Source organism: Diadema antillarum, unplaced genomic scaffold (genome assembly GCF_040938485.1).
Source record: "Diadema antillarum isolate AM-2024a unplaced genomic scaffold, OU_Dant_1.0 seq00003211_RagTag, whole genome shotgun sequence".
Taxonomy (NCBI): domain Eukaryota; kingdom Metazoa; phylum Echinodermata; class Echinoidea; order Diadematoida; family Diadematidae; genus Diadema; species Diadema antillarum.
The window spans coordinates 16,299-38,558 of record NW_027273796.1 but is presented as its reverse complement, the minus strand read 5'-3'; the positions used below and the strand labels follow the sequence as shown (position 1 = coordinate 38,558).

Genomic DNA, 22,260 nt, shown 5'->3' with positions numbered 1-22,260 from the left:
AAAGGGAACAATACCCCTGGGATGATTGCTTTATTGACTTAAACAATCAAGAATATTGAAAAATACAATAGCTACAGGAAAATATCTACTACATTATTACATACAAAGAAGTGGAGATCCACACTCTTATTTCAAAATTTCAACTCTGCATCCGAGTCAAAAAATTTTCACTCCGATCCGTGTAAATTTTAACACCAACCGTGTACTTCTGACTCAAATCCGAGTTATCATTGTGGTTATCGGACTTTTTACACCTGCGCAGAGTCACATCAGAAATACCCAGCGCGTTGTACATGACATACGCGCGCTACAATTGGACAAAACATGTCATGTGTCCTATGTGACGTAGTAATACCCCCGCGAAAAAAAAAAAAGAAGCGTCATTTCTCGACGATCCGCCGCGGCCGCAGGATGTCTTGCAACTTTTTGTCTTCAAGATGGACAATTTGTGTGCACTTTTCTAGAGGAATGCGGAATGGAGGAATACATAGGAGTTTTCATCGGTGAGTACCCACCTCATTCACAACACTCATATAAATAATTGCCTGAAACATGGTCTACACAGTCAGTTTTATTTAGGGCAAAATGAACTTTCGACACGGACACATTGACTGGTAATGGCGTAGCCGTAGGCGGCCTTACGGTAGCTCGTACCTTTTGTACGTAGCCTGGGCTATATGTTATACGTTAGAACCAATTGTGAACCTACCTATTCTAATAACATGTAATAAATAAGTTTCAATCCACCCCCTTCGCGTAGTTTCATCGTACCATACGGGTAGGTTCCATGCATGTACAGTGGAGGTGTAGCTAGGTAGGTTCACATCTATTGCAGATTGGTTCTAACGTATAGCATATAGCCCAGGGCTACGTACAAAAGGTACGAGTTGCCGTACGGCCGCCTATGGCTACGCCATTACCAGTCAATGTGTCCGTGTCGAAAGTTCATTTTGCCCCAAATAAAACTGACTGTCAGGTAATTATTTATATGAGTGTTAAGAGTGTTATGAGTGTTGTGAATGAGGTGGGTACTCACCGATGAAAACCCCTATGTATTCCTCCATTCCGCATTCCTCTAGAAAAGTGCACACCAAATTCGAGTCATTACTACACCAAAATGGGTTACTTACAATGCGGGTAACGACATCGTATCAGAGTGAAATTGTGATCTTTTGATTCGGAAATCCGTGTCATTTTGCACCTAAATGACCCAATTTCCGAGTCAAATTTGACACTTTCCGAGTTAATTTGACGCCACAGAAATGACTCGGAAAGTGACTCGGAATCCGAGTGAAATCATTTGACTCGGAAGTCCGAGTAGCTTTCACTCGGAAGGAATTGACTCCCAGCTGGCGCCATTTCCGAGTCATATTTCACACTTTCCAAGTTATTTTTGACGCCGCAGAAATAAGAGTGCATATTACCATTTTACTGAATTTATTTGGGTATTATTCAGGGCTACGCTATGTTTTTTTAAAGGGGGGGGGGGGGTCAAATCGCCTGTCAGTCAAGGAGAAAGAAAATCAAAAGACAAGAGAAACAACAACAAAAGTGTTCATACTTTTAAGGCCTGATTTTCTGGCGAAAGTCGGCTAACAAGCAAAACAAACAAACAAACAAACAAACAAAAACAAGAAAAAGTCTTCAGATTTTTGCTGCCACTTCCCTCCCACTTTATATTTCATGTAAAACAGTGGGACATTCGATCCCTGTAAAGTGTGTGTGTGTGTGGGGGGGGGGGGGGAGCACCAAGCTTCTTCCCCCCCCCCCCGAAGGCTGCGCCGGTCCGGTTGTCGGCTTGTAATTGTGATGATGGTGACTATCGCCGATCATCCCCCCCCCCCCCCACTCCTAAGTACGGATTTACGCCGATGTCTCGTACACAGTCCTTTTTCTTCTCCCCCTCCAGACGTTTCCCTCGTGTGTGGAATACATTGCCTGACAATGTTAAAGACGAGGCTCTGCTCTGCTCTCTTTCCTCGTTTTTGGATGCTTTGAAAGCATTCATTCTTAGCCATGACTAGCTTCTCCTCTCCTCTTTCTGTTTCTCTCTATCCCTCTTTCTATCAATCTATATTTTCAGCTAGTTTGTCCCTTCTGTCCGTCTGACTGGAGTGAATCAAAACCAGATTGATTTGTTATTAAGGCTCTAATGTACGATATGGAAATTTTATACGTATACATGTCTCTCCTCTCTACCAATGCAATTCTTTTATACTGGAATACCTTCTCTCTATACTCTTTTTGTCACATTCCCCTTCTATATACACATGTACTTGTATCCTACTGAGGGTGGTTGCATCATTGATTATTTACATCAAGTATTCATCTGCAAATCTTGTTTATAGTAATTATCATGACATGATTGATGTACTTAAACGATTGCTTATCTTTTATTTTTTGTTTTATTGATAATTACGATGAATCACATTTCATACTATTGATCTTTATTATGTGATATGGAGTTACACATGAGGGCTCACATGCCCCCGGGTAATAGTATGGAATTTTACTTTTGTGAGCCCTCGCCCATGTGTCACTCCCTTACATTTTATACATGTATACCCCTGTGTGTATGTTACATGACATTGTACTATATGTCGCAATTGTATGGCCAAATAAATAAATAAATAAATAAATAAATAACAATAATAATAATATTGATAATAATGTGACTCAAGAAAACATTTTGAACCGAAGAACAGTTCCTTTGATCTTTATGTTTGACCTATCACATGTTACGTTCACGCAAATAAATGTAATTAATTTCTGCACTGTCCATTAACTGATATAATAATAATGATAATAATGATGATAATAATAATAATAATAAGAATGGTAATAATAATAATCTGATTAGGTCTTATTAACCCAGGTAGCCTCTTCAGTGTCGTCACTGCTATACCAGAGGGCCCTGCCATTATTATTACCCTAGCGTTGCCAGGTACCCATTTATACACCTGGGTCGAAAGGGACATGGTGGGTAAAAACACCTTGTCCAAGGACGTAAGCACTGGGCGGGATTCGAACTCGGGTTCCTTCGATCGGGAGTCGGGAGTCTTATCCACTATGCCACAGCACCCCCGCCCCAGAAATATCCTCTTTGGCTTAAGTACAATGACTTTTCATCTTGACCTCTGATATTTGCCATCATTTCATAGAAATGATCTCCTATGTATTTCTAACCTTCCCAATTTATATTACCACAGGACATTCCTAGATGATATCATTTAAAGGATAAGTTCACCTTTACAGACATGTGGATTGAGTGAATGCAGCAACATTGGTAGAACACATCAGTGAGAGTTTGAAGAAATCGGACAATCTGTTCAAAAGTTATGAATTTTTTAAGTTTCTGCTCAGTCACTGCTGGATGAGAAGACTACTACAGCTTGTGATGTCACCATGTGTACAACGATATAAAGAAAACATACGGAAAATTCAACATATTTTCACTTTTCTCGCATAATAAAGGAACACTTGATTTGCCTCTTTCAGAAGGCAGAGGGAATGCTATCACCCTTAACATACGTCAGTGGCAAGTCGAGGAAATATGCACTTTTTTTGAAAAAATTAAATTTAATGAAATTCTCTTTATATATTTCTTATATCGTTCTACGCGTGTGACATCATACGTGCACTGTAGCCGTCTTTTCATCCAGTAGTGACTGCGCAGAAATTCATAACTTCGTTTCGTTTCGTTTTGATTCATTTCCAACATATACGATTACAACATTTAAACGCACACATACTAATGATACAACAATGCAAAGAAAAACAAACTATGAACCTTAATACAATTTTATAATCTCAAGATAAGGACAGAAAAAAAAAAACCGGCTGGAATTGGAGGGGACTGCTAAAAAGCAGAGCTTAATTGTAGTCTGCAGTCCCCTCATAAAAAACTGTAGTTACAAAACTGGTAAAACGAGGCAAAGAAAGTAAAGTAAGACAAAGACGAAGTACACACATACAGACACATCAACAAATACGAGACGGCTCCCTTGTAATGAGGAAAAAGGGAAAGGTAAGTAAGCGTGGAATGAATGACAGGAAGAGACTACCTTCACAGTGGACAGAGAAAAGGGAGAGGGAAGAGGAAGAAGATGGGTAAAAACCAGGGCACGTGAGGCAATGAGATATAAGCTCCCCTAAATAAAGGACTGTAAAGAGGAGTTCTAGTAAACGATAGACGATCATGGTAAAAATGGGACTTGAAATCAACGCTGACAAAAACATAACTCATTCTGAAATGGAAGAATTTCTTTTAAAATTCTTTAATTCAAAGGCAAAGGTATTCAAACTGAAAGCTTCTTTTATACTACTATCAAGAGAGTTCCAAAATATCGGACCAGAAAAAGAGAATTAAATACAGATTTAGCGAAATATAGTTCTGGTTAGAGGCAAGTTTAATGATATTCAGAACTTTTGAACAGATTGTCAAATTTTCCCCAAACTTTCACTGACATGTTTTACTAATATTGATGTATTCACTCAATCCACATGTATATGAATTTATTGTCCTTTAAATCCACATTTCAGTGACCTTGAATCTTTAGCCATGACTACAACCATATGTGTATACTAGTAGTTAATTTGGGAAGTGAAGCTGGTTAAAGACGATATTTTAAATATTTCCTGTCTGGCTTAATGTCAACCCTTTAGAGTAAAAACTTCATGGATTTCACTAAAAACTTTCCATGATTGGCCTGGAAAAGGGTCTCTGGATGCTGACCATATACATTACTAACTTGTCAACTACTGTCAAGGACTCCTCATTGCAACTGATTGACAAATTGCCCTACATCGACGTATGATAAGCACCGAAGTAATCAGTGTTATAGTAGCCATGATAAAAATTTACCATGGCTATACGCCTACATGGACGTAATAGATTACGTCGATGGAGTGTAATATGTTCACCAGTAGCAATAAAAACACGAAGCAAGAATTCTATTGACTTGAATACTGCGACAATTGCTCCCATGAAATATCTGCACGCGAAGCGAAACAAATTCTTGTCACACTGATGAACATAACCCTAACCCTAATCCTAACCCGTACATCAAACCAAACCTAAAACCCTATCACAACCCTAATCCTAATCCTAAGTCCTTGGAGAAAATAAGACTGGAGCAGATGTCGTGTCACCACCCGGTGCATGCTATAAGATTTAGAACCAGCGGGCGCTGTCGGACGGAAGCTCGGTGGTCTAGTGGATAAGATGCCTGCCTGGCGATCAGGAGGTCGTTAGATTGAATCCGTACCGAGTAATGCATGCCCATGATTTTTTAAGGATTTTTTTATTATGGCTACTACTAAAACACTGATTAGTTCTGCGCTAAATTACGTCGATGTAGTACAGGGCAAATTTGTCAATCAGTTGCGATAAGAGCAACTCGACGACGCAAGAATTCCATCGATTTGAATAATTACGCAGTACCCGCAACATGCTAGGGACTAGAACCAGTACTGGCTGTCGGGCGGAAGCTCGGGGTCTAGTGGATAAGACGCCTGTTCGGTGATCAGGAGGTCATCGGTTCGAATCAATCCCGATTATGTTTACGCATGATTTTTTTTTTAAATTATCATGACTACTACTAAAACACTGATTAATTCGGTGCTTATTTACGTTGATGGAGGGCAATCTGGCAATCAGTTGCAATAAAAACAACTCGCAGCAAGAACTTCATTAATTTGAATGGATATTCAACATGTCTACCTTAATTAATTAATGGGCAAGAACAATAAAATGTTTCATAACGCTATTGTCATATACGGCCCCAAAATAAAAGTTTCGATTGCATGACTGTATAAAATACATGATATCAAACCATTATTCGTGGCGCCTCACAAGCTTATCAGTGTCTTTCTTTAGATTTGGATCCAAATTTATGTCACCCGCAACCGGTGTCATCCTCAACAACCAGATGGACAGTTTCTCTACCCCTGGAACTCCTAACTCGGACGGCATTTCCCCGTCTGAACCCAATTTCGTCGAACCCGGAAAACGTCCTATGTCGTCAATGAGTCCAACAATCCTACTGGATGATAGGAGCGGTGATGTCAGACTAGTACTAGGTGCATCTGGGAGTTCGAGGATGGTGACTTCAATATCTATGGTAACATTTGAAGAAGGACATTCACAGGGGTAAAGTGGGACAGATGGAAAAGTTACTTTGAAAACCTGAAGTTCTTGTACAACGTTTGGGTTACTGAATGACACGGCTTATGCTAAACAGTCGGGTGCGGGCGCAGCTCGCTGCCTAGTCTAGCGGGCGACGTATTTTTAGCCTCAGTCATTCCTTGATTGCCAGTCAATAGAGGGCGCGATATTCTTGACAGCTGCTAGCCGACTAAAAATAAAGAAATAAAAATATCCCAAATAACGATAATAATAATAATAATGATGATGATAATAATAATAATAATAATAGCAATAAAACAGTCAGAGGCAAATGAATGGGGTGGGGTGCTATTATCCATAACTAAGAGTGGGCGGAAGAGGCACATACAGGTGGATTTTTTAATGTTTAAAAAGAAATACAAATGATAATGAAGCTATTTGAACCTTTTTATCAAGCGTAGAGTAACTTTTACATGATGGAAAGAAAGATATTCACAATCCTTGACGAATTAACTTTTTCCTTCCCTTAATTCCTCCCTATGTTAATGAATTATATAGAATAATGATTATAAAACCCAATGGCTATCATCTCCCCCTCTCCCAAATACTACTACTACTACTACTAATAATAATAATAATAGTAATGATAATAATAATGAACGGGTGGTTCTATGATCCATCAAACGAAGCTGGGTGAGAAAACAAGCAAAAAGGAGGGAGGAAACTAAGGCGATTTTTTTCTCATAACGTGGGAAAAGAAATATGAATAAACTAGAAAAGCACTCTGAGAGCGCAGACCTCCACCAAGCAGCTACTTTCCAATGATGATCTTGCTCTTCCATAGAGATCAGTGATTTCCACCAATTATACGTATGCGTGCTGAAAAATCGTCCGATTTCCCAATATAGAAGCCTTTGTTACGTCATAAACCCTCAGCTGCGCGGCACGCCTCGCCCTAGCAGAAACTAGAGCATGCACTTTACCCGGCGTTCAGACGATCCCCCTCTTCGCGGGGAGAGAGGGAGAGATTGTATCTTTTTTACGATCGACCGTCCACACGTGTCTTGATATCCCCCGCTGAACGGGGGACAAATCACGGCTAGGCACCGTATGCGCGTACAAAATGGCATTTTGAGCATGCGCACTTAGGAGGAAAACAGTTGCATGAGCTGCGCACTCTGTCCCCCACCAGAATTTGTTGCCGGGCTCGACAAGCTTTCCGGGGGACAGGGGAATGTCCCACCGAGCGTCCACACGATGGGATTGCCGGGGGATGTCCTGGCAAACGGGAGATTCCCCTCGCAGCGGGGGATCGTCTGAACGCAGGGTTAGTGCGCGTATGAAAACCTCAAAAATGCGCAGCTTGAATTCCCAAGTTCATTGACCCTAGTCCTGCCAAAATATCGACAATCCTTCATAAAATCCATAAAAATTTCCAAATCACTACCAAAATTGAATCATCTGTTTCTAGTGTCATTCTCAACCTTTCCTGCAAGTTTCATCTAAATCCGTGCACAACTTTTTGAGTTATTTTGCACACGGACAAACAAACTAACAAACAAACCAACAGTAACGAAAACATAACCTCCTCCCTTAACGGAGGTAACTAGAAAAGCACTCTGAGAGCGCAGACCTCCGCCAAGCAGCTATTTTTTACCGATGATCTTGCTCTTCCATAGAGATCAATGATTTCCACCCACTGAAAAATCGCCCGATTTCCCAATGCCTTTGTTACATCACATCCAAAGACCCTCAGATGCGCGGCGCGCCTCACCCCAGCAGAAACTAGAGCACGCATTTTAGTGCGCGCATGAAAACCTCAAAAATGCGCAGCTTGAACTCCCAAGTTCATTGACCCTACCAGTCAAAATATCGAAAATCCTTCATAAAATCCATAAAATTTTTTGGATCACTACCAAAATTTAAACATTTGTCTCTTGGGTCATTCTTGACCTTCTCTGCAAGTTTCATTTAAATCCGCGCACAACTTTTTGAGTTAATAATAATAATAATAATAATAATAGTGGCTACTTGTATAGCGCACAGGTCCACTTTTCAGTGCTCATGGCGCTTCAGAAATGAAAAGATATTGACATGCGTATACATATTCAAACATTTCAACAAAGAAGAAAATGGTAAACAAAAACAAATATATACCAAATAAAGAATACAACATATACCAATTAAAAATACAATATTGATCCAACATTAATGACATACAGTAATTACAGTCCTCAGTATGAAAGGAACAGATACGTTTTAAGGTTGGATTTGAATGACTCTGTAGATGACAGTTCCCTTAACTGAAGAGGCAACTGATTCCACAATCTGGTCCCATAACGAAAAAAGCACGATCACCATACCCATGTTTTACTCTGGGTGTTTGGAGTATGAATGTATCTGATGATGAACGTGATGGCCTTCGTGTCGGATTGTATTTTTGAACAGAATTACTTATGGATACGGGGGAGAAAGAATGAACTGAATGATGCACTAATAACAGAATCTTGAAAATAATCCTTATGGAATCAAACTTATTAGTAAAAGTTAACAATCGGGCAGCAGAATTTTGCAACCGTTGAAGTTTTGTGACATCTTTTTTTGGAAGATTACATAACAATGAATTTGAAAAATCCAACCGAGACGAAATCAAAGCATGAATAAGTATCTCAGCGGCAGATTTAGACAAATATTTCCTTATGAAACTTAAATTACGCAACTGATATCGAACATTCCGCTGAATATGAGTTACATGACTTCGAAATGACATTTCCTGATCAAATATGACACCTAAATTACGGGCTGTGTTCGACGGAGTAATGCAAGTGCTACCGATGTTGACATGACATGACTGATAATCAACTTTACTTAACATATGCTTTGAGCCCAATAACAGAAACTCAGATTTATCATCATTTAGTTTAAGGCCATTAGATGTAAGCCAAATTTTCAGGTCTTGCAAACATGCTTCGAGTTTTGCAATGGCGGATGACAATGAAGACACAGTGGGTTTAAAAGACAAATAAAGTTGTATATCATCCGTATAACAATGATAGCTAATACAATGCTTGCGAAATACTTCTCTAATTGGTTGCATATACATAGAAAAAAGCAGCGGGCCACCAACAGAACCTTAAGGTACACCAAACTTTGTCATAGTTTTACAAGAGGTAGAATCGCCAATTTTGACATAATGAGATCGATTACATAAGTAGAGGATATAAACCAATCAAGAACAGTTCCTTTGATGCCCAAATATCTCAATATTTAAATCAGAATAGCATGATCGACTGTGTCAAAAGCTGAGCTCATATCAAGCATGATAAGAGCAGTGATGTTACCACTATCTAATTCTCGGAACACAATATCTGTTAAGTTGACTAACAGTGTTTCTACATCATGACCAGGCTTGTATGCAGATTGAAATGAATCAAACAATTCATTATCTTGCAGATAAGTTGTCAGTTGTGAGAAATCAACCTTCTCAAGCAATTTACTCACATAAGGTAAATTCGAAATTGGGCGGTAATTTTTTAGACACTCCTGATCTAAGCCTGCTTTATTCAAAGTTGGATGAATAACTGCGTTTTTACACACCTGTGGAACTACACCTAATCTCAGGCTAGCATCTATGATTCTTGTGATAACGGGTGCTAAAACTCTGCCACACTTCTTAACCAAATCTGTAGGGATTGGATCAAGTTCACATGATTTGTTAGGTGAGTTCTTCCTTAGCTTTTCTATCTCATTAACAGTGACAGACTGAAACTCACTCAATTCTGACTTGACTTCACATACAATGTCTTTTTGCTGTTCACAACGAGTTGGGAAACTTTGTTGGATTGCCACAATTTTGTCAACGAAATATTGATTAAAACAATTTGCTAACCCAACTTGATCACCATGAGTGAGGTGTTCTGGTAAAGGAGATCGCTGTTTTCGGTAAAGTAAAGCATTAGCAATTTTGTACAACTTCTTTGTATCTTTCCCACAATCCGTAACCTTTTTTGAATTATATTGTAACTCATCATCCTTAAGGCATTTACACATCGCCTTAGTGCATGATACATCTGCTTGTGAATCTCTAGTTTTGTGGACCTTGACTTTCTTTCTGTCTGCGAAGCAGTTTTGCTAGAGCTATTTCTTGGGTATACCATTCAGTATTGGGGTGTATTGTGACCTTGATTCGTTTCTCAGGTGCCAACTTATCAAGGGTAGCAATGAGTAAGGTGTTATACAAATTCACTTCATCATCAACATTATTAACATGAGATTCAGCTGATATAAGAGACTTAACATGAGTATCAGCAACAAACTCTTGTGGGTTTACAGATTTCAAATTCCGTGTAGCAGCAAATGTTCTTTTGATACAACGTTTAGGAAGGTTTAATTCACACTTTATTGCTGAATGATCTGATATACCTTCCACAACACCAGTATTACAAAGTTGTACAGTGTTACCTTTATGAGTTATAATACATGGCCTCGATTATGAGTTGGTTCATTAATATGTTGAATCATATGAAAGGCTGACAATAATTCAGAGAACAACTTCGAATTCAAAGTTGATGAGTCCATAGGTATATTGAAATCACCTGCAATCAACAAATCAGACGAGCAGAGAAGCTGTCTATCGAGAACATTAGAAAACTCATCCAAGAAAATCTGACACTGTCCTGAACTAGGTGGACGATATACATTGATGAAATGCAACGATTTCTGCATATAATTCAGAGTCATCTGAATCATTTCAAATAATGTAACATTTGGGGAATCTACGATTCTGACATCTAATTGACTTTTAAACAACACAGCTATTCCTCCTCGTTTGCCAACTCTGGGAATGTGCTTAAATGTGAAGCCATGTGGTGTCAATTGACCAATCGGAGCAGCATCGTTAGGCGTAAGCCATGTTTCACATATAGCAATAATGTCTAATTCATGAGCAAGAATATAATCTACAAATTCAGCGGTTTTGCTCTCCAGCGATCTTGCATTTAACATAGCAAATTTCAAATTCATACATGAAAAATCAGATTTCACAATTTTTTTTTCATGTAACAACTTCACAGTTTGATCCCTATTTTGTCTTACTGCTCTTTTACCTCTGTGAGTCTTTTTCACTCTGTTAATCTGTAGTGCAGTAATTCGTTGCCATGTCACTTCATTAATCCTAAGGCACTTACAAGAAGGCTTAGTTGAGTAAACATTGTAAGGGTTCAGCTGTAAAAGGTCCAAAATACTATATACACGTCTTGTATTGTTATTAACAGCATGATCTTTGGCAGCTGACACACTAAATGATGGACCTGGGTTGATTTCAACATCCCCACTGGTAAACAGTGACATGTGAAAAGCAGAGCTTGCATTCTTATAATACAAAATGCATGCTTTTGAGTAGCCTTTCACTCTGATACCGGTACTAGACATGTTCTTATCATTCTTCACAGTAGGTAGTATAGACCTATACTAAAAGTGCATGTGGCTGTAGTACAACAATACATATACGGCAAAAGAGTCAGTATTAGACTCACAACAAACATATACCTCATTCGTTCCATTATACTGATCATTATCATCACTGCGTTGCGAAAAACGTACATAAAATTTACAAGCTACAGCTCATTCAAGTACAGCAGTTGAGCGCATGAAAACAAACGCGTATGACTTCTACGCGCTTCAACAGCTCTAGGCTCGCATGAGCGCATAATGAAGGCTGTAGTGTGGCTCCCGTACAAACGATATCAAACCCCAAATCCAGTTTGCCGATTATCAGCCAAATCCTCGAATTACTTAACACAAAAATGGTGCAGGAGATTCACGAAGCACATACAATACAGTTGGCACAGTGACACAGACACACAAAATAATATCATAGAACAACACAAAAATTATAAACAACTCAGAGCACTGAAAAGATGCAACCACGCAGGGCGCTCTCTACGACCACACGGACAAACTAACTAACCAACGGTAACGAAAACATAACCTCCTCCCTTGGCGCGCGGAGGTAAAAAAATACGAGGCCCTGAGACCCGGGGATTTCCACGGGTGCCTGGAGGCACGCGCAGGGGGTAATAGGGAGCTTTCGATTGAAGACGCAGTGAAATCTGCGACGCACAAAGCAACCAACCCGGAACGTCCGCCGTCCATCAGTCCGTTGACCCTTAAAAGGGCATTGTACCGTTTTTTAAATTTTTTTTATATGTTGTTCTTTTAATTCTATAAGACCCAGCGGTGCAAACAGAATCAAAATTTCATGACGATTTAGTCCGTAATTTCATGTTAAAAATTGAACTTTTTGGGTGAGAATTATGCTAATGAGCTGACGAGCCCGGATGTCGTGATGTCACAGATGCCAACTATATCACCGATTACAAGCTCTCGCATACGCGTGCGTTAAATCGTACCGAGTAGCAGACGACGCTTAGACCCAATTTAGCTAGCAGGCGGCACTTGTGTACTGTCCTATCCATGCAGCTGTCTCAAATTTCGCTGAACCAAATCGCACCAAAATTACAGGATATACTTCTAAGTATATTTCAAAATACTGTCTTATATTTGAACGAATTCGGTAATCGAGAAGTATCAATATTGACGCCGACTTTCAAGTCGTCACTCAAAAAACTCACTCTTCGCGAGAGATCATGGTAAACGCGACATGCACAATCTAGAACTGAAGTTAGCCGACTAGTACTGTGCGAACGGGGAATTTACGCGGGAACTAAACTAAAAAATGTCATGATTTTGGCGATTTGTGTGATTTACGAACTATATTTTTCATTCGACTGAGCTCAAATAATTTATAAATTGATTTTTTGCTCCCGATTACTTGAAAGATTTGTCTCATGACATTACATGACTAACTTCAGTCTGTGCGTGCGCAGGCAGGTAGGGCCTACGCCGCGATCACTCTTGTTTAGTCGTAGAGAGCAGATTATTTTTAGCGACGACAGGAAAGTCGACAACTTCACTTACGCTTCCCGACTTGCGATTTGGTTCCAATTAGCGTGAGCAAGTGGACATGAGTCATAAAGTATTTTCTGTGATTTTGGTGCAATTTGGTTAAGTGAATTTTGAGATATCTACATGGATACGGAAGTACGCTAGCACTGTCCATACCTACACCAGCGCTTGGATCGCGAAGCGGCGGCACCGTTAGTACGTATTTACGTGGTCGGGCCACTCTTCCGAGGTATGGGACCTACTAAAACTAGATCTATTCCCTGGTGTTAATACGACTACCATAAGATTTATCTCGACTACAAAAACATTGAAAATCCATAAAGCAGATACCTTACCTGCAAAATTCAGCACAGAAACAACAGGGCCTGCAGCACAATGGCCTAGATCTAACGGCAACGCTAGACCTTGGAGTCTGGACTTTCGTCTGGACTCTCTTCAAGTTCTGGCAGCAGGGGTATGCATACTATCGTTTACGCTGTGCCTAAGTATTAGCGCTGTACACGTACAGCTGTCGACGGGGAGGCGAGTGAGTGTATGTAGGGGCCTACTCATCAAGACTTGGACTGCCACGTAGAATCTACTCGGTCCTTGACTGCTCACTAGTCCTAGTTCTAGTTCTACGGCCTTCTAGTCTAGAGTCTATGTGTACTGGGTGTCATTTTCTTCTAACTAGGCGTAGACCCTGATTGCCGTTGACTATTTTTTTTGGATTTAGATTTTAAGAATCATTCAGTCCTCATCTTCGTTGGATAGTTTGAACTGTCGAACCATTATCGCTCATCATCAATGCATAGTATAGTTAGTGCAACGTTACTTACACACTGTTTTCTATGGGCAGCACGTTCGGACAATGATGCCAATTTCATTTTGCATATCTGGAATATTCCCCATAAATGTTATCTAAATAAAAAGCTTTTGAAGAGATTCCTTTTAAAAATTAATTAATATTGTTTACCATGTTTATTTCAGCTCCATAATGCAATTTTATTAAATAACAGTTTTTGCAGTACTTCGTGTGAGATTTCATCAGTAAATTGGCATGTGTAGCTCGTTTTGCTAAAGTCGGAGGCTGGCACCTGTGACGTATGCCAAATTGTGTGGATCGTTCCTTGGCTTGCTCGTTTTCATGTTTTTCAAAAAATGATTACAGGCTTATTCTGGGTTTTAGAATCCTCTTTTTCCAGTTGTAGGCATAAAAAAATGTAGATTAGAATTATCAGACAATTAGAAAATGTCAGTACAGTTTTCTTTTAAAGGTGCATGGTCCCGGTGTTTTAGTCAAATGCGTACGCGGGCGCACGGCGCAAGTTTCCTATAGAGACCTACGCTATCGACTCCTCTGTAGCGCTTACGCTGTGGCCCACTTCCCCGAGTCTGAAGAAGTCCGATTCACTGTAGTCAGTGGTCCGATCACAGCTCGGCTCATGATTCGGCTGTGGGGGATGACAGCTTTAGCGACCTTCTTTTGTGATGTCATAATAACAAGCACATAAGCACGCACCCTGGCATTACTACAGACTGCGCGATGCGCAGAGAAGACAACGAAGGCAACGTTACTTAGCAACACCTACGCACTTTACTCTTGATGACAACTCAACTTCGGTAGTCTTCGTATCAATGCTAACGGTGATCGGCAGTATCATCAACAGCGCCCTCTACACTACCGGGACTATGCACCTTTAAAAGCGCTTTGGAAAATCTACAACGGAGCTACTACTTATCACTACTTATTCGAGGGCATGTACTTACTTCAGCCGATGCCAACTCGGGTTCCATAAACAAAGTTGCGCCTCCAAACCTCTCTATCTAACATGACTGTCCGTAGGTCATTAATGCTATCAAGGCCTGCATCCTTCTTCAGGACACTGATTAAAGTGGCCTTATGTCTTCCTCGTTTTGCAGTTCCCTGTTTAGGTTCCCAGAGTACGAGGGAATTCGCAGATAGCTCAGGGTGTCGCGCACAGTGTCCCGCTAATCGCATCCTTCTCTCACGCACTTTGTCAGACACCTTTGGCAATGTACCATACAAGTCATCATTTCTAACGTAGTCACTCCATGACACATTAAGGGCTATCCTGAGCATGCGCGTGTACATTCCGTCCAATGCTTTCTCTTGTCTGGCTGTAAGTGTCCACGTCTCTGCTCCATACAGTAATACAGACTCAACTGTTGTGACAAAAAGTCGCCGTTTTATGTCGTCGCTAAGCTGAGATTTCCACACTTTCCTCTTACTGTGCAAAGCATTCCATGCGTGGCCACGTCTGATCCTGATATCTTGTTCTGTCGAGGCAATCCAGGAGCCCAGATACTTGAAGTCGTTCTTCACATCGAGTACTGCGCCGTCTAAGGTTGTGATAGTGGTATCGTCGATATTAAATGCCATCACCTTTGTCTTCTTTGCATTGAGCCGTAGACCAATCTTCTTGCCCTCCTTTTCCACTGCAAATAGCAGCTCCCTTGCCTTTACAGTCGTATCTGATATTAAGGCAATATCGTCAGCAAAATCAAGGTCAGTGACCATTACGGGCGGAACACGACGGCTTTGACGGGGCACCAATGTAAATCCAAGCTCCTCCTCCTTGCCATTGATGGCAAGCCTCAAAGCATAGTCATGGGCTACGATAAACAGAAAGGGTGCCAATGTGTCTCCTTGAAGTACCCCAGCCAGTATTTCAAAATACTCTGTCTCTCCATCAGGCGAGCATACCTTTGCATGCGTCTTGGAGTAAATGACATCAATCGCACGAACTAGTTTCTCAGGAATGCCATAAGCCTTGAGAATCTCTAGGAGCTTCCCCCGATGGATGCTGTCAAAGGCCTTCTTGAAATCGATAAATGTGATCACTGCAGGGAGGCTCCTATCTCTCACTCCTTCAAGTATTCTTCTAAGTGCTAGGATCTGTCCTACAGTCGATCGTTCTTGTCGTTGTTGTTCATTTCCATCTGTGAAGATGGCTGGATAGCCCATATTCAGCTACACTAAGCTGGTCTTCCATGGGGTCCAGTTGGATGTGGGGTGGGACCACTTCACCGGGTTAGACACCCTGCTCTTTGCGATGAATGAATGAAGCGGGATCTTTTACGTGCATGAGCTGTGACTCTCTCATACACGGGACCTCCATTTTATGTCCTATCCGAGGGACAGAGTGTTTTGCCTCTTGCTAGAGGGGACGGTATGTTTACACACAACATTGCTCAGTCCAGATTCGGGTTCGAACCCGGGCCGCGTGATCGTGAGGCAGACGCGCTACCGACTGAGCCAACTCACCGCCCTTAGTCGGAAGCCATTCTGGGAGTCCCTAAGCAGTGGATCAATGTAGGGTCTGATACGGTTCAAGATCATTCTGTTATATGTTTTGGATACTACTGAGCTCAGACAAATCTCATGGTAGTTGTCAGTCTTGGAGAGATCCCCTGACTTTGGATTTTCAGTGTAGACCACTGTTCCGGCTGGTCCCCATCCTCATATGAGCGGTTGATAAATTCTAAGATAATATCATCCACAGGAACATATTTCAGAACTTCAGGGGCTACCCCATCCTCCCCACTGCTTTCGTTGTTCTTCATTTCTGCTTTAGCCTTCGTGTACTCACTCATCGTAAACGGACCATCTGGTATGGGAAGGTCACTAGAAATAGGTGTTATTGGTTCATTACTTTCTAGAAGCTCAGGAGGGTTGCCCAAGAGGTTCTTGAAGTGTGAGTACCAGGTCGCAAGTCTCTTTTCTGCACTTTCACCTCGAATCCTGACAGACTGATATGCCTTTCGTCCGGAGATGTCATTGATGAGCTTCCAGCTCAGTCCATATATTCTATTTTCATGTGCTTGCTCTACTTCAGCTATTTGCCAACGCAATTTTTCCTGATCCAGAATTGCATATGTTCTGTACAAGTTTTCCCTTGTCCTTGCATATTCTTCTCTGCTCTCGCCATCTTCACCCTTGTCTGCGATGAACGCCCTATATGCAGCTTTCGTCTTCTTCCTGGCAACGGAGCAGCTCAGCCGAGTGGGCTGTCCCAGGTGCAAATGGGCGTATGACGTATTTTGCTTCATCATGATTGGGAAATACATGGCTGACGTCAATAATTTATGCATGCAGTCAGTGAAACTCCGCCTCAAGTGAACTTTCAAGCTTAGATTAGGGAGCAATTCACGCGCAGTTTCGAGTGGTGTGAGCGCGCTGCTATTGTCAAATGTGCGTATCACGTCATCAACACCATTGTTCCCTTCACCTGCGTCGGTGATTCAAGAAGGTGAAAAAGGAACTTTGTATTTATGGACGCGGACGTAAATTGTGCGTGTCGTGTGCAAATTTCAGCCGTTGGCATAGTTACAAGCTTGAAGTCCTGCGTCCATCCCGAATCTACGTTAAGTAGGTCAATATAAGGTACGTCGTTCTAGAACCACGGACGTAGCTAAAGGGAACAATGCTAGCACCAGTCTCATTTTGATAAAAGGATTCAATTATAGTACCATGAGGGGCATAATTTTTTTTTTTTTATACCCAGCACAACTTGTATTTCTCAAACTCTGTCATCACATTCTGTATTCCTATGTATCACACATCAGCAAAAGTTAGCCTGAGTTTGCATTTCATGGAGTTAATGTTATTGCATTGCGATAAGGATTTATAATCGCCCAATCACACTCAGCTATTTACATTATATGAATATTCACCTATCAGTCATTGTTTTCTCATTTGCATACAACTATTTGTTTTTGTTATGATAATCCGGTTCGTGACTATTGATATGTTATAATTTGAATCTGTATACCAGTCGGTGCAAAGCAAACTGACCATTAAACCGGTTACAAGTCATGATCAGAATCCATGCCAGCGAAATGGCATCATTGCACATGCACATTCATGTACAAACATAAATATAAGTTGTTCACAGAATATTTTTTCCTTCATTGCCTTTGCGCAATGTACAACAAAATGTACAACAAACATACAACAATGAATAATACAGTGGGGCTACAGCATAAGCGTGGCTTGATTTGCGTGCAGCCCCCGTACATACATAATATTATAATATACATCGGAAGGAGAATAGGAGGGAGGGATGACTTGCATAGAGATAGGATAGTTGAAAGGAGAAAGGGAAAGGAGAGGTCTGTCTGTTTTCACTAAAGGTTTATACAAAGTAAGATCACCAGTATCACTGATTAGCAAAGCATGACAAAATATTTTCTCACCGAGGTACAGGTGAACAGTTGATACAGGTCATGGTCGGTTACATAATTACGTAATGAATTAAATGCGTCGATATTTCTGCGAAAGAATTTCGTGTATAATACATTAACAATGACAATGGAATTACTGATGTCCAGAAAACAACATTATTTTTACAGCTTTCCTAAAAGAGTACATGGACTTTAAACTTCGAATTTCAGAAGGAAGAGAATTCCAAACGTCGGGTCCGGTGTGTCTGACAGATTTCAGAGCCATCACTGTTTTGGGATTGAGTTTTGTCAGTTTTATCCTCAACATTGGAGCATAAACTAAGTGAGTGAGCTAAATCCACTGGTAACTAGTATGTTTTCATAAAAAATGCTGTTACCATAGCAACACATTGCTTTGACATTGATAAAAGAAGAATTTGCACATCTCCATAGTCTTATATCAATTTAATTGTCACATGTGCCAAATTTTAGGTCAGATGTTGAAAAAACACAGGAAGTTAGCTCAATCCACAATTTTCTGTACAGAAGCCTATGCTTTTTATAGAAATACAGTAGACATAAAGTCTGCACATCTACATGCTACGGTGGTCATATGTGCCAAATTTCAAGTGGAATGCTGAAAAACTTTGGGAGTACAGCGAAATTCACATTTTTGCATGATTTTCGTTAAAAAAATTATATTACAATGGCAACACAATGTTTAATAATGGCAAAAGATCAAGTTTGCACATTTACATGCTATATGACCTAATGGTCATACACACGTGCCAAATCTTAAAATCAAATGTTAAAAAAATTAGAGATTAGCTACAACCATAATATTTTTCAATGATTTTCGTTAAAAAGTACTGTCTGTTACCATGACAACGCATTCTTTGACAATAACAAAAGATGAAATCTGCACATTTACGTACTCTAGCGATCACATGAGCCCAATTTCAAGTTCAATGCTTGAAAACTGAGGGAGTTGGCCCAATCCACAAATTTCTACGAAAATCGTCGATAGAAGGGAAAACTGCACCCCTCCGACCGAATTTCGAAGGGCGTTGATCTGCATGACAGAAATCACATACTTCTGTACTACTAGTAGCATCCGTACTGTGTCCAAAGTAATTTACCGTCTCTCTCATATGACGTCACACTGAACATGGCGTCGCGCATACAACGCTCACACGCGCCCTGGCCCTTACATACGCGCGTTTGCATTCATAAACAGGTCCTTGCCACACAAGGTTGGCCTATTTCTACTGGTCAAGTCCCTTAGCTACCAATGGCTTACGTCGGTGATTCTGGAACGACGTTATTTTAGCCTACTACCGAAGTAGATTCGAGATGGACGCAGAACCTCAAGCTTGTAACTATGCCAACGGCTGAAATTTGCACACGACAAGCACAATTTACGTCGCAGATCTCATTGCGTCCTCAATCGAAAGCTCCCTAATATCAAGGTCAAAGTGTCAAGGGTATCATCTCCCCGTTTCGACGGGAAGAACCTGTGGGTAGAACGTTCGGGGAATCTCATAAGCGTTTTTAATAATTTTCCCTGGTTTCTTTTATATTTTTTTTCCGGGGGTGGAAATCTGTGTGTGTGTGTGTGTGTGTGTGTGTGTGTTTTTTTTTGGGGGGGGGGGGATGAGGGACGACAAGAAAACCGTTGGATTTCAACGGATGCTGCTAACCTCTCGAAACTCAAGTTCTATGATAAAAGCAAGTGACGGGAAGATCTCAACCCATGGACCGGATCGCGGCACGTCTTAACATTAAATTTCTTGGAAGGGTGGTCATGGGTAGAAGAGAGCACAATTTAACGAAGGAATGAGAAAACATTTATTTCATTTCATCAATAAAAATGTGCAAAATCAAATATGAAAAAAAGGCCCTCAGACCCGTGAATTTCCACGGGTGCTGCTAGTATATAAATTTGTCGTTTCCTCGTTACACAACCTGAATTTGCTATGGGATAAGTCATGTCAAACTTGTCCGATAAATGTTATATATTTTAATCGAAAATAATTTTATTTAATTTTCCTTTTTATTCGTCGCAACTGTCAATATTGCTAATACGGTACCTTCCCTTCTATGGATCGTTTTACAAGACATAAGGAAATTCCTACCATGTAATTCGATATCTATGCTGTAATTTTACTGAGTGAAGATACTATGACCCTGTTTCATGACACAAACGACTTATAGAGATTCAATTCATTGTGTAACTTTCGACAGGTGAGCCTGCGCACTCTACTATTTAAAGAAGACCTCCGGAACGTTATTAACCAACGAAGAATCCATCACCAACTTTCACCAAACTACATCCAGTATGAACAAAATTTCAATGAGGTGAGAAACGGTTTCTATAGGACTTTTTGGCTCTATCCCTCGAAATCGCCATCCTCTTGTGCTGTATCTGTTGTTCAGTACTGGCGTTATGATTGTGTTTAAGAGCCTACTTGATATACAGAATGTTTCACGCAAGCCCAGGCAAAGTCCCCCATAAAGCTTATTTCGCCATTCGTCCTTTTCCTCGGCCTTTCACATGAATACCATGTTCACATTTATGGTAACATTAAAGCCTTTTTACTTGCGCTGAATAACTTAAGGCGGCGTTGTTTAGTTGTTGTTTTTAAAGAAAAGTGCATGGAGAAGAAATAGGAGGTTTCATGTTTTCCACTCTAGTGGCTAATCGTGATTTCAGATACAAAGTTGACATTACATGCAAATGTGATATGGCGCTCACTGAAATTTTTTGAATATGCCGTATGCCAGTATGCCAAATTGGTGTTGTTGCTGTTTAATTTTTAGGAAGTGCTACATTACTTGGAGGACAGAGGACATGACATTTTCCTACAAGAACGGTTCGCCGTCGTTCAAGCAGTCCAGCGAGACAGAGACGGCACACTGTACGCATTTTCGGATCCAAGGAAAGGCGGTATAGCGGCCGGTTACTAGATTAGCTCGTGTGGTGCTATACCTTCAATAAAGGGCGCATTAATCATAGACGGGATATTTTCTCAATTTGTCTTCATGTACGTACGTAGTGAGATATATTCAAATGACAGACACTGTGTCCTACGTGATTATAAATAAGTATGCTTTAGGTAACTCGTTTCGTTGAAAGGAGAGATATTAAACGTAGTATGATCTAGTTTGTTCTTCCTAATTTGGTTGTATAAGAAGAGGGGAAAATGAATTTTGGCTTTGGAGTGTATGCTGGAAACCCCATTATTGTTGGGACCCACGATCTACAAGCGTCGCTTTTCAGTGGGTACCCCAAACTCCATCCTACAACACTACACTATAATGTCAACTTCTGCAATCCCTATCTAATTTATAATGTATCCCGTTTTACTGATTACTTATGTTGATATTTCTTTACTTTCATGCAGGCCTCCATTGTGCCGATATGTTACTATGCTGACTTGGAGAAAAAGAAAGATGAACTTGAACCACCAAAATACTTTGATTTATTTGTGCTTACTCTTTTTTGTAAGCTTTCAAGTGCATACTATACATGTACTGTCAAATATTAGGGCCTATCAGAAAATATAGTTGTCAAGAATGTATCACACGACAAAACAAAATACTCGTTGTCCACGTTATTAAATGTTGGAAGTACAATCAATACAGTGAGTAAATTCGGATATGATTATGATAGATGGACATACTTCCGATACTAAATTTGGAGTGAATGTCATTATTCAGTGCGTTCATTTTGTGTCTGTGGTGTTTACAACTCCATTATTAAACTGCAACATACGTATATATCGTCGGCTGAGAACAAGAAGGGCTTTATCGCATTTTCTTTTATTTCGGATGGGGGGGGGGGGTCTTGAGTTATTGTTATCAAGTGTACAGCTTGATTTCCTCCACACTATGGTGTCAATTTTAAATTATTTTCATTTTCGGTAAAATGTTCGAAATCAAAATCACAAGCTAGGGTGCTATATTTGGAAAAATGCTTATAAATCTACCCATTTTCTTAT

General features: G+C 40.4%; 1 protein-coding gene across 1 annotated transcript in view; it reads left to right on the top strand.

Moving 5' to 3' along the window:
* The window catches only part of LOC139715249 (glutathione hydrolase 1 proenzyme-like), a 119,223-nt gene extending 97,997 nt beyond the window's left edge, over positions 1-21,226 (top strand). Inside the window, exons 10-12 of the mRNA XM_071626833.1 lie at positions 5,879-6,122; positions 20,504-20,617; positions 21,080-21,226. Coding sequence (XP_071482934.1) covers positions 5,879-6,122; positions 20,504-20,617; positions 21,080-21,226 — 505 coding nt within the window. The remainder of the gene's footprint in view (positions 1-5,878; positions 6,123-20,503; positions 20,618-21,079) is intronic.
* The last annotated feature ends 1,034 nt before the right edge of the window (positions 21,227-22,260 follow it).